This window comes from Dasypus novemcinctus, chromosome 8 (assembly GCF_030445035.2).
Source record: "Dasypus novemcinctus isolate mDasNov1 chromosome 8, mDasNov1.1.hap2, whole genome shotgun sequence".
In the NCBI taxonomy this organism is placed as follows: domain Eukaryota; kingdom Metazoa; phylum Chordata; class Mammalia; order Cingulata; family Dasypodidae; genus Dasypus; species Dasypus novemcinctus.
This window is the reverse complement of record NC_080680.1, coordinates 111,926,106-111,939,746: the sequence shown is the minus strand read 5'-3', so window position 1 is coordinate 111,939,746 and position 13,641 is coordinate 111,926,106. Positions and strand designations below refer to the sequence as shown.

At 38.6% G+C, this 13,641-nt stretch overlaps 1 protein-coding gene across 2 annotated transcripts in view; it reads right to left on the bottom strand.

Moving 5' to 3' along the window:
* The window catches only part of CTNNAL1 (catenin alpha like 1), an 82,788-nt gene that overhangs the window by 42,576 nt on the left and 26,571 nt on the right, over nucleotides 1-13,641 (bottom strand). Inside the window, exons 5-8 of one of the 2 annotated variants that reach the window (XM_004476544.5) lie at nucleotides 11,658-11,747; nucleotides 10,447-10,617; nucleotides 6,034-6,234; nucleotides 3,919-4,005 (exon numbers count right to left, since the gene is read on the bottom strand). In XM_004476544.5, coding sequence (XP_004476601.2) covers nucleotides 3,919-4,005; nucleotides 6,034-6,234; nucleotides 10,447-10,617; nucleotides 11,658-11,747 — 549 coding nt within the window. Of the gene's footprint in view, nucleotides 1-3,918; nucleotides 4,006-6,012; nucleotides 6,235-10,446; nucleotides 10,618-11,657; nucleotides 11,748-13,641 lie in introns of both variants that reach the window. The other variant, XM_023584101.3, reaches the window with a different exon arrangement.

Sequence of the window (13,641 nt, the reverse complement as noted above, 5' to 3'; positions counted from 1 at the left end):
AGTATAAGAAGTAAGGAAAATAAAGCATCATCAACACCCATGATAAAAATAATTAATAAGGAGTTTGTGCTCTACTTAGTCAAGGCTTTAACAATCATTAAAGTTGAATAGGCTGGAAAAATGGGTAGGCTTTTTTAAAACCACGAAACCCTGTCTTTCTATGTGTAATAGGATATTAAAATGGGGGTTTCAATAAGGGGATCAAGATGTGAACGGAACAGCATATATACAGGTTATCAAAGAAACATCCAAAACCCAATTTCATGGTCTTGAGCCCTGACCCTCTTCAAAATCATAAAAGAATTATATAAGAAATTGGAGGTAAGGGAGAAGAGAGGTTTCATGACAAAGAATGGTTTGGAGAGCTGGTGGAGTGCTCTCTGTGGGTCCCACCCCGAGCATACCTCCAGATGGAACGGTGGAGGGAGCAAGGGGATATGGAGTTTAGAGAAGGAACCCAAGAGGAGAGCCTCTGAAGAAACCCAGTAAAGAATCCATGAGAGGGGAAGTGAACTTTCACCATCTGCTGGGTCCACAGCCATCTTACAGGGACATTGGCCATTAAGAACTTACCACCTCTCCCGCTTCCTCTCTTCCCTTGGCACCATAACCTACAACTAGATAAAGAGGGAATGGGAGGAAGGAAGCGAAAAAGGGACGACAATCACACCTTCCCCAAGAGCCCTAGGTGGGGATAGAGGGGTGAAGAAGAGGGGAGAAGTCTACAACTGGAGGACTGAAATAGTCAATATAGTGGAATGAACATTCTGACTTTTGAACTGAGATTGTGACTTAAAGGAGGGATTGGCAAACTTTACCTGTAAAGGGCCATATAGTAGATATTTAGAACATTACCATTACCTCAAAAAACTCTCCCATGCCTCTTTTTAATACCCCCCCAACCTCTGACCCTAGGCACTCAGTGATCTGATTTTTGTCATGATAGATTACTTTTGCCTTTTCTAGAATTTCCTGTAAATGGAATCATGGAGTATAATATCTTTCCTATCTCCTCTCTTTCACTCAGGCTAAAATTATAGCAATTCATCCATATTGTTGTGTGTATAAGTATTTTTCCTTTTTATTGCTGAGTAGAATTTGTATTGTTATACCAAAACTTATTCATCAATTATACTGGTGATGGAAATTTAGATTGTTTCCAGTTTGGGTTATTATGAACAATGCTGCTATGAACATTTGAGTTCAAGTCTTTCTGGGTGTATGTTTTCATTTGTCTTGGGTGGATACATAAGTGTGATGGGTCATATGGTCAATGTAGGTATAAGTTTATAAGAAACTACTGATGTTTTCTGAAAAGATTATACCATTTAATTACCAGCAGTGTTCCAGTTGTTCCACATCATCCACAATTCATTTCAGTCTTTTTCATTTTTAAACTATTCTAGTGGATATGTAATAGTATCACATTGTAGTTTTAATTTATATTTCTCTAATGATTATTGATGTTGAACATCTTTTCACTTGTTCATTGGCCATTTATATATCTTAAGTATTCAAATTCTTTTCCTGTTTTTAAATTGGGATGTCTTATTATTCAGTTGTAAAAGTCTTATATGTTCTACACTACTCTGTTGTCAAATACATATTTTGCAAATATTTTCTCTCAGTCTATGGTTTGCCTTTTCATTTCCTTAATGTTGTAATTTGGAGAATATATATTTTTTTATTTTGATCAAGTCCATTTTACCATGTTTTTCTTTTGTAGTTCATTTTTCTCATACAGATATTTAATTGTTCCAGTACCATTTGTTGAAAACACTATCCTTTCCCCAACTGTACAAAACTGTACAACTGTACAACTTCACCTTTGTTCAGAATCAATTGATCATATATGTGTGTTTATTTCTGGACACTCTCTTCTATTCTATTGATCTATGCCTATCCTTATGCAGATGACACACTGTCTTGACTGCTGTACCTTTATAATAAGTCTTGAAATCAAGAGAGTGTGAATACTACAACTTCATTCTTTTTCAAAATTACTTTAGCTATTCTAGGTCCTGTGTATTTCCATAGAAATTTTAATATCAATGTTACTTTCTATACAAATCTTGTTGAGATTTTGGTTGGAATCTAATCTACAGATTAATTTGGGCATAATTAATATCTTAACAATATTTAGTATTCCAATGCTTGAATATGGGATATTTCTCCATTTATTTAGGTCTTCTTTTATTCTACTCAGTAGTGTTTTATAGTTTTCAGTGTATGAGTCTCAGACATATTTTTTTAAATTTATCTCTGTTTTATATATATATATATTTTTTTTTAAAAGATTTATTTATTTATTTAATTCCTCCCCCCCCCCCCCCCCCCCCGTTTGTCTGTTCTTGGTGTCTGTTTGCTGCGTCTTGTTTCTTTGTCCGATTCTGTTGTCGTCAGCGTCACGGGAAGTGTGGGCGGTGCCATTCCTGGGCAGGCTGCTCTTTCTTTTCGAGCTGGGCGGCTTTCCTCATGGGCGCACTCCTTGCGCGTGGGGCTCCCCCACGCGGGGGACACCCTTGCGTGGCACGGCACTCCTTGTGCGCATCAGCACTGCGCATGGCCAGCTCCACACGGGTCAAGGAGGCCGGGGTTTGAACCGCCGACCTCCCATATGGTAGACGGACGCCCTAACCACTGGGCCAAAGTCCGTTTCCCTCTGTTTTATATTTTTGATGCTACTGTAAAGTTTATTGTTTTTAGTAATTTTTGCTAGCATACTGTGGCATATATGACTTTAGATTTTCTTCTCCAACCCTTCTAGTTCTTGCCCCTTCTAGTCACAGCTATATTCCATTCCTAAATATTCAAAAGGCAAGCCTCGGGAACTGGTTGTGGACTCATGACTGATCAGTAAATCTGGTACCACTGCATTCTTTAGAAGTCCTGCATTCCCTCATGACTGCATGTAGACATGTACTATAAAAGACTTCCTTCATGCTGTGGTATGGATGATCAAGCTCGGAACTGCCATCTCTCCTCTTACTGCCAAGGACAAGGAGCTCATGTAAGCCCCCTAATAAACACTCATTTACTCTCTAAGCTGGACCTGTTCAAGTCATTCTTTGGTCTGACGTAACCTTCTCAGTTTGGCGGGAAGCTGTCATTGTATACAACCCCTCACTATACTCAGAACATACACAGAAATGCAGTTCATTTGTGTATTGACCTTGTTTCCTACCAACTTGTTAATTTGCTTACTCTAGTAGCTTTTTTGTTCATTCCATAAGATATTCTATATAATGATCATGTCATCTGCAAATAGATACTCTTATTGCTTCCTTTCCACATGTATGCCATTTCTTTCTTTTTCTAGCCTTATTGCACTGGCTCAGACCTCTAGTATAATGTTAAATAGAAGTGATAAAAGTAGAAATTTTTGCCTTTTTTCTAATCTTAGGAAGTAAGCAGTTAGACATTCACCATTAAGTATGATTTCAACAAATCAATGTTAAAGGGAAAGTGAGAAAAAAAAAAAAAGTTGTATTTTGTTCTTGTTCTGAGTAATACTTGTCCAATATGCCATTTCCTGATTTAACAGCCTTCCTTTAAAGGGCCAAGTGAAAATCACCTACCCATATTCATCATTACAGTCTTTGGGTGGGTTGTATATTTTACTAATATGTATCAATAAAATTGATTTGTTTAAAAAATAAATAAAATTTAAAAAAAAGAAATTACTTACAAATGACATTACAATGGATAGTAACACACCTATGACCTAGGTTTAATGACCTAGAACCTCCAATCAAAGATTTGAGAAAAATGCTGGCTTCCAAATAACCACAACCAAGGAAAAATTTTAAAGCTGTTTTCTGGGCTCAGGATCACACTAATACTAATACATTACTTTCATACTATAAACATGAAAATTAACATGAAATTAAAAGAGGTTAGATTTCATACTATACCTACTTCTTTCTTAAGTTCATTGAGGCTGTGACAGATTTTCAATATAGCAAGTTCCAATTCTTCAGCAATGCTTTTTGTTTTCTTGCTTTGCTACAAATTAAAAAAAAAAAGTGCAGTGTCACCTCATCTTTTTCATCTGGTAATTCTAATTTTAATTGAACTATAAATAATGATAAACCTTTAATATCATTATGTGAACTATAAGATTTTACAAATTTGCCTGTCAAGAGTTAAGAGTAAAAAATACTGTTAATTTATTTAGTTCTATTTTTTTACTGTAACTACAAACAGATAAATTTTTAAAACCTACTTTTCTTTAATAAATTCATGTCTATTTTAACTTCTGCCTGGAATGAAAGCACTCTTCACTCAACCTAGTTAAAAATTAAAATCATGTTCAAGTCCTTACATAAATGTCTTTTTCTCAGTAAGGCCTTCTCAGCTCACCCCAAGCTAAACCATTTTCTTACCCACCCAACTATTTTAAGTAACGCACTCTAGTTTGCACATGTTTTTTAAACTTATTTTCTTGCTTAAAGTCTATTCTGCACTAGACTTATGTGAGCCTCATACAGGCAAGGGTCATGTCTGTGCTCACTACTACATTCACGGGACTTGGCAGGTGGTCAGGTTTCAGTTCTTTGAATAAATCAAAGGTAAATGTCGATAATTTCATGAAGGCTTCTTGGTCCCTCTTTCTAAATACAAGTTCATCTTCTTTCAAACCCCTCAAACACATGATTTATACTCTTTTAGAACACTTACAATGTTTTGTGTACTTTTCTTACCTCTTTCCACTTTTTTCTAGATTTTAAAATTCTTATAAGCAAAGATTTTATCTTATTCATCTTCAGATTTCCAATGCCTGGCACATAAAAGACAACTCACTAACTATAAAAAATTTTAAAAATGAATGAATAATACATTTAGCATGCAGAATCAGAGACCAGAGTGCTTGTAAAAATATGTGAAAAGTGCAAATTGTAAATTTAAGTATTATCAGAACTGGATTCCCAATGTAGAAAGTATTTCATCACAAGAAACTCTTCACATTGAATGTTGGGTTGAAAAACTTCAATAGTGAAGCAATCTTCAGCTCAAATTAGAAATCACAAAGACAAATCAAACTAAACACAAAATAGTGCTCATATGCCTCATATCTCTATTGTAGGGCAAATTTCCCTCTTAATATGAGCATTTGCATCATATTTTGATGCCAAGAAAATAGCAGAGAAATGTGTGATTTGTATCTCTTTATCCAATATTAACCTATTTACAAGGAAGCAAACTACTGCTTCTTTTTTCAACTTCCAACTATATTTACCCTTCTTTATTTTTACTGCCAAGCTTTAGCTCATGACTTCCAGATTTGTTCTTTCTGTGCTTTACGTTGTAAACTATGACAAATTCTTTTTTGAAATAGCCTAGGTCTAAGAAATAAAGAGTGCCAAATACATGTGTCAGGCCTCTGCCTTCTCTCAGCTACAATTTTGGAATTCACCCTTTTTAAAAGACTGCCTAAGTTGTCCACCTCCATCAGTCTTTACCACTCTTGCCCAAATTCCCTTCCATGTTTCAAGTACATCAGCACCTTATTTAAGGCCCAATAAGCGGCTGCTCACCAATAAGTGTGAAAAACCTTTTTCCTGCTGGCTGGATACACCCTTGTCTTCATCTCATCTAGACCACAGTAAGTTTTTTAAAGCATCATTCTGTCCTCAGAGTTAAGCACTATACACATCTGAAGGGCTCTGGCAATAAGGCACAGGTCCCAAGAACTCTACGCAGGGGTCTATTCCTCTGCTCTTCACTGTGAAGAAGCATTTTGGGGGGAGTTTCCAGAGGTGAGTTTGATGGGAGACTGGGGACCACTAGTGATGGTGACAGTGGCATAGAACCCACCCTGGCCAGGGTAAAAAGCAAAGGGCCTGGACACTTCAAATACTACGAGTGCTGGACAGGAGGGAGATTTGGGTCAACTAGAAGGGAAAGAGGGATGAACTGCTTTGCCCACTCTGGCCTAAATTCACACTCTTGGAGATCATATTAGCTTCCATAGCTCTCAAAATTTTAAAGAAAAGTAAATATAAGATTTACTTCGATGACAAAAGCTCTTACAGCTTGAGTCCACATGGAAATTAACTGCTGTAATTCCATTCTCGCCTGCATTGACAATGCCAGGATGCGTTCCCTGTGCTCATGGCTGGTGAAGGCAGAATCGGTGAAGTCCTCTGTACGCTCCAAAATGACTTCCAGCATCAGAGAAAGATTTTCTTTGGACTGAAAATAAAGATTCTCCGGAAGAGCCTCAACATTCATCTGAGAACAAAAAGGATGTACATCCATGTGAGAAAAATGACCACCAAACCAAAATGGGTGTCATTTCTAATAGCACCCAGGAAGATACTAGCAATTTCATTTCCTGTCTGAGGACTGAAGGGAAAGGCAGAGCTTCATGCAGAGTTTCATTCCCAGAGTTAATACAAGCACATTCTCCTCAGACTGAGGCAGAAAGAGCACCATCACGTACTAGCCAATACATGAAGAATGAGCCAGCTTCCAGGGAAAGGGTAGTCTAAGAAAATGCTGAGGCAAAGTTCCGGAAGATATGGTACATCCACTTATGAGTATTGAGCCAGGAGCAAAGGTATAGAAGGTATGGGGTGTGAGGGGGGCTGGGAAACCATCAGTTGCCTTCATTAATTCATGCTCTTAGTCAAATAACTGGCCTCCCTGCATTTTGTCTTATGTCCCAAATGGTGCCTCCTTGAGCAAAACATCCTCACCTAGTGGCCAGTGTAATCTTTCTAAAATGCAAATCTTCTGACATTGTACTTCTCTTTTATTGGCTCCTCATCACCTACTGAATCAAGCCCAAACGTCCTGGCCTTGCCCCCATTTACCTCTACAACATTCTATCTCACACATCCCACACCCACAAACAACCTTTCACTTCAGCCATACTGCACGAGGAGTTTCTTGGATGAGCAATGGACACATGTTCACTTGTGCAATCTTCCTCTCTCCTAACTCAACCTTATTAAAGCTCTAGGCCATCAAATATATTACAGAGACAAATTGGGCCAAAAGGCATTAAATGATGATGGTCATGACCATGATAATCATGAACCTGACAGGAAGCATAGCTCACATTTTTTTAGCACCTTAAAAAAACCCTTTACAAATATTATTTCAAGTCCATTGTTACACATGGCCAGTGAAAACAAGGTTCAAAAAGGCCAAGAGGGGAAGCAGATGTGGTTCAAGCAATTGGGCTTCTGCTTATCATATGGGAGGTCCCAGGCTCAGTTTCTGGTACCTTCTGGAGAAGATGAGCTGATGTGGCAGGCACAGCAAGCGGACGCAACAAGATAATGCAACAAAAGAGACACAAAGAGGAAAGACAATGAGAGACACAACAAACCAGTGGGTTGAGATGGCTCAGCTGATTGAGCCCTTCTCTTTCATGTGGGAGGTCCTGGGCTCAGTTTCTGGTGCCTTCTAAAGAGAAGATGAGCAGGGAAGTGGACTTGGCCCAATGGATAGGACATCTGCCTACCACATGGGAGCTCTGCGATTCAAAACCCGGGTCTCCTTGACCCGTGTGGAGCTAGCCCATGTGCAGTGCTGATGCACGCAAGGAGTGCTATGCCATGCAGGGGTGTCCCCAAGAAGGGGAGCCCCACGTGCAAGGAGTGCGCCCCGTAAGGAGAGCTGCCCAGCGTGAAAGAAAAGTGCAGCCTGCCCAAGAATGGCGCTGCACACACGGAGAGCCGACACAGCAAGATGACACAAGAAAAAGAAACACAGATTCCCGGTGCCTCTGATAAGGACAGAAGCGGTCACAGAAGAACACACAGTGAATGGACACAGACAGCAGACAACTGGGCGGGGCGGGGGCGAGGGAAGGGGAGAGAAATAAATAAAAAATAAATCTTAAAAAAAAAAAGAGCGAAGATGAGCAGACACAGAGCACACAGCAAATGGACACAGAACAGACAATGGGGGGGGGGAGCAATAAAAATAAATAAATCTTAAAAAAAAGGCCAAGAAGACCTAGGGGAATGCTTGCTCCCCCTTCTTCTCTTGGCCATCAATCTGATAATGCTCCATCCTAGATAGATAGGATATTTTCTTTTTTGAAGCTAGGAAAGAATAAAAGTTGTATATGGGTTCAACAATGAGGGTCTGAGAATTTAAACAGAAGACAAAAAAATCAGTTATGTTGACCACGCAACATTTATGTTAAGGTTTTTTATTTCCCTTGTAGATAGACTGTATATGTATTTTTAGATGGGATAGGACTGGCACCATAGAAGAAAACACAGATGTGTAAATTAGAAGATGTGTAAACACAGATGTGTAAATTAAACTTTGAAATCGGAGAGTCCTGGTTTGAGAGATGGGTTCGACCATTTACTAGCATTCTTCCTCCTCAAAAAAAGTTATAATAATATCCACCTAAAAGGGTAGTTAAATGTTCTATTAGTCAGCCAAAGGAATGCTGATGCAAAATACCAGAAATTGGTTAGCTTTTATAAAGGGTATTTATTTGGGGTAGGAGCTCACAGATACCAGGTCATAAAGCATAAGTTACTTCCCTCACCAAAGTCTATTTCCATGTGTTGGAGCAAGATGGCTGCCAAAGTCTGCCAAGGTTCAGGCTTCCAGGGTCCCTGTCTTCCCAAGTCCTGCTTCTCTCTGGGCTCAGGTCCTCTGCTTTCTCCACAAGGTCAGCTGCAGTCTATGAGGCTCTCTAGGCTTTGCTTCTCTCCACAAGGTTAGCTATAGACACTCAGGTGAATGGCTCTGTCTCTTCCTGGGGTGTCTGCTGTGTCTAAGGAGCCATCTCTATTCCTCTGTGTTCTTCTCCTGGCTCAGCTCCTCTCTTCCCAGGGCTGGCTTCTCTTTCTTCTGTGTGCTGACTTCCCAGGACTCCAGCTTCAGACTCCAGCATCAAACTCCAAATCAAAACTCCAATATCAAAATCTTCAACACTCTTCTTTTGCCATGTCTTTTATCTGTGAGTTCTCATACACCAGGGGGCAGGAACTCAACACCCTACTGACGTGACCCAACCAAAGCTCTAATCATAATTTAATCACGCCCGGGTACAAATCAGTTTACATATATAATCTAATATCTATTTTTGGAATTCATAACTGTATCAAACTGCTACAAGGGTTAAATGAGATATTTACTAGGTGCCTGGCCCTTCAGAATAAATGTTCTTCCATTACTTTCTTTCTCTCATCCCATGTTCCTTCTTAAACCTTCACACAATTAAATGCTGAAGTATGGAAAGAATAGCAGCGTGTCTCAGTCCTGCCTATTAAAGGGAGATAAAACTTAGCAAGGGCCTTCATCTTTCCACCTGTCAAATAGGAGGGCAATTTCCTAGGGCCCTCTGACACAGACTGCTCTTTCCCAAAGGTTTTCCAGGGGCCTCTTCACCATCTCTGCTCTCCAACTGGAGTCAGCCTTCCTGGTCTCAAACCCCACTCTGGCATTTACCAGCCAGCAAGTAACTTACTCTCTCTTTCTGTGCCCTCAATGGTAAAATGGGAATAATTACAATATACTTGCCTGATAGGGTACTGTGAAAATTACATGTAGTCATACATTTAAAGTATTCAGAAGAGGGCCTGGCACATAGATGTGTTTGATAAAGTTATTGTTTATTATTGCTTATTTTTTAATTTTAATGATCATTAATGCTACTACTATTACTATGACCTCAAGGTCCCAGCCCTATAACATAAGGAAGAGCAGGAATTCCAGGAGAAATGATTCAGTGCCTGTCATCATCCATGGATATGGTACTACTCAAAAAAAATGGGAAAGGAATACCCTACTAAATGCATTACAAGAGGCTACAAGTCAAACCACACAGCTAAAGAGGGTCATGGTAGCTATTATAACCCAAGCAATGGGAAGCAGACTTGGACCAGCAGTTAGGGCGTCCGTCTACTACATGGGAGGTCTGCGGTTCAAACCCCGGGCCTCCTTGACCCATGTGGAGCTGGCCCACGTGCAGTGCTAATGCGCGCAAGGAGTGCCCTGCCATGCAGGGGTGTCCCCCGCGTAGGGGAGCCCCACGCGCAAGGAGTGCGCCCCATAAGGAGAGCCGCCCAGCGCCAAAGAAAGTACAGCCTGCCCAGGAATGGCGCCACCCACACGGAGAGCTAACACAACAAGATGACACAGCAAAAAGAAAACACAGATTCCCATGCCGCTGACAACAACAGAAGTGGACAAAGAAGACACAGCAAATAGACACAGAGAACAGACAACCAGGGTGGGGGGGAAGGGGAGAGAAATAAATAAATAAATAAATAAACCTTTAAAAAAAAAACCCAAGCCAAATGTTACTGAACATTAGTTTCTATTAATACATACTGGCATTGTTTTAAAGAGATATACCCTCTTTTGTGAAGCATCTATTCAAAATATTACATGAAAATATGGACACTAAAGATTCTCCTTTAAAAAGCAAAAGAAAAAATTAAAAAAAACTTTCTCCATTCTTACCTTGAATTCTTTAATTCCAGTAAATATACTGATAGATGAAATGTCAGTCTCTCCATTTGGTTTACAGTCAGTCACAATTTCAATTACCTTATCCAATGCCACTTTCATTCGGTCAAATACTCCTTCTTTGTTTTTATGGGCTGATTCACAGTTGGGATGCCTGAGACAGGTCTTCGAAAAAAATTGAACATTTTTATTTTAATATTTCACCCATATCATAACACACAAAATCTTACACAGAACTTGTCATGCTAATAAAAATGGTTCTTTACCAAAATCTCCTGGGTCCCTGGCTCACTCAGCTGCTTCTCCTCACTAAAAGTGGAAGCAGGATGAGTAAAAAGTGATAGCAAGGTTAAGTAAAAAACACAGAGTGTAAAACTGTATCTTAATACTTCAACAAGCTTGCTTGAAATTTTTGAAAAAAAAACCCACCCTATTATTTTCATCACAACTAACTCTTTAAGAGTGCTGACTTACATGTGAAAAAAACTAAATGAGAAAAAATGACCAGAGATGATATATGACTATGGATGCATCTTTGACTTTCAAAAAAATGATAGAAATGAAACACTCCTTAAGGACCTAGACATGTGTGAACAGAGTCTTCCAATTGGGCTCCAGTGAATTTTCTGTTTCTGGGGTTTCACTGATCCTAACATAGAGGAAGTACTCTGATCAGAAAAAGGCCCAAGAAATTCTAAACAAACTGGTAATAAGAAATTTGCTAGTTCATTCTTGAATTGTACCAATTTGCTGACCAACTGCTGTCTGACATGAAAAGCTCTTGATTGAGAATGTTGTTAAAAGAAGAATGAGGAATTTAAAGGATGAACTTACAGCATAAGCAAACTAAGGGCTGACATAAAACTCCACTGTCCTAACTCGCTCGCTTCCTCCAGAGCATGTGGGCTGGCTCCCAGAAGGACCAGCAGAGCCCTGTAGGCAGTGCTGGTCCAGTGGGCCCCAATCCACAGCACCGACTATGCCGTCTTCTGTTTAGCTTCTCCATCGAAGTCAACTCATAGATTAGCTGCTTTTTGGAGTTGGGGAAGGAAGTCAGCATTCCTTCTAAAGAATCATTTAGATGTGACTTTTATCATCTATCTTTCAAGTTATTACTAGATCTTTTCAAAAATATAAAATGTATAAATTAGATGCATTTCATCTGGTTTTCTAATTCTTTATAGCACAGTAAAAAAAAACCTTACCTTTGAAGCTGTGAGAAGCATCATGGTACATTTTTCAAGAACAGCCCTAGCGGCTGCCATTTTTGCCTTTTTCTTTTCATCTTTCAAATCCTAAAAATGAAATAAAGTCACTGAGAAATCCAGGATCCTGTAAACAACTCAATTTATTAAAAAATCATCTCTACAGCAAGCAACAACAGAGTTTAATTAAAAAGAGCTCTACAGTTTATTAGTAGGACCACAAATTGGTACATTCTTTTTGGATATCAAATTTGAAATTATAAATAAAGAGTTTAAAACATGTTCATTTATGGCCCATTAATTCTGCTCCTGGAAACCTGTCCCATGGAATAAGAAAACTTTAGAAATCAATTTATACACCAAAAATAGCATTTATTCATAGCATGTCATAAGCCTGAAAAGTCAGAAACTTACATAATAAATTATTTCAGTAAAATGTGCAAATCCACTTAATAGACTCTTGTAGACATTTAAAATGATGTTTATAAATAATGAAATAATGTGAAAATACTTACCAAACATTAAATAAAGAAAAAAAAGACAAATTTTATAAAATGTCACTTCTTTGATTCAAATGCATCATCACAATACAAATGAAAAAAACAAAACACTGCCCAAAGTGGCAGGACCTGAAACCACAGGGAAGGTTGCCCATGCCTCATCCTAACTGCAAATAGCCATCCTATGCCTCCCTTAAGTAAAGGTGAGAGATTTATTAACTATTGGCTATAATTTCCTTCAAAACAGAAGTTTAGAAGTCAATTATTTCAAAGATCACGTCTGAGTAATCCCATGTAACTGCTTATTCATCTCAATGTGAGATTTGTGTGTCCTACACTTAACCAATATACAGCTCTGGAATTTCTTAAGAGGTCTCTTGGGTATTCAATTTTCCACAACTAGATTATGAACTTTGAAGCAGGTCCTGGATTTTTAATTTTCTTTTGGTTTCTCTTCATAGAATCATCAACAGAATATGTGTTGTCACAGAAGATTCTCAAATATTGCTGATCAAATCTAAAGTAAAACACTCTAATAATAACCTGGCTACTGTCAGGTAAATGAGAGATCAGCAAACATGTTCAATAAAAAGTCAGAGACTATTTTAGTCTTTCTGGGCCATATAGAATCTGTTGCAACTACTCAGTCCTGGCATTATGCCATGAAAGCGACCACAGACAATATATAAACGAATGAGCCTGGATTCCCACAAAACGTTATTTATGAAGACTGAAATTTCAATTACAGTTTTGACTATGTAATTGAAATTCACATCATTCTCTTCTTTTGATTTTTTTTCCTGACAATAATTTAAAAACGTAAAAACCATTCTTAGCTCACAAGCTGTAGAAAAACGGGGTGAGCTAGATTTGGCCCCCAGGGTATACTTTGCTGATCCTACTCTAAATAATCAAAATAAGTGAATTTTGGAAAAGCATGGTTCTCTATACATCCGTTTTCATCATACCACCTTGTCTTTCAGAGCTCTTCTACTTTCCATCCCAATGGCCACCCCCACAGTTTGGGCCCTCATAATCTCTCACATCTATCCTCCATGTTGCTTCCAGGTCAACGTTCTACAACACAAATCTGATTATGTCGTTACCTTGTTAGAAACCCTTTATTAGAAACCCTTTACTATCTCTAACACGACAAGATAAAGTCTAACCTCCTTAACATGAAACACAAGTCGTCTCATGATCTAGCCCCTGCCACCTACCTCTCCAACAACTGTCCACGGGCACTCTAGCCAAATCAAGCCATTTCAGGTTCTCAGTTTCCTTTGTACTATGCCTCATTCATTAAAATGAAAAAACCTAAACATGTGAAACTTGCCAAATATTTGAAAGATAAAGATATTTAAAATGTAGGTCAATGTTGTAAGAATCCATTTTATGTTTGCTTTAACTAAATCACTGAATAGAAGCTCTTAATCAGGGAATTATATGCTCTATTGACGGAACTGCTGAACTTCACCTACTAA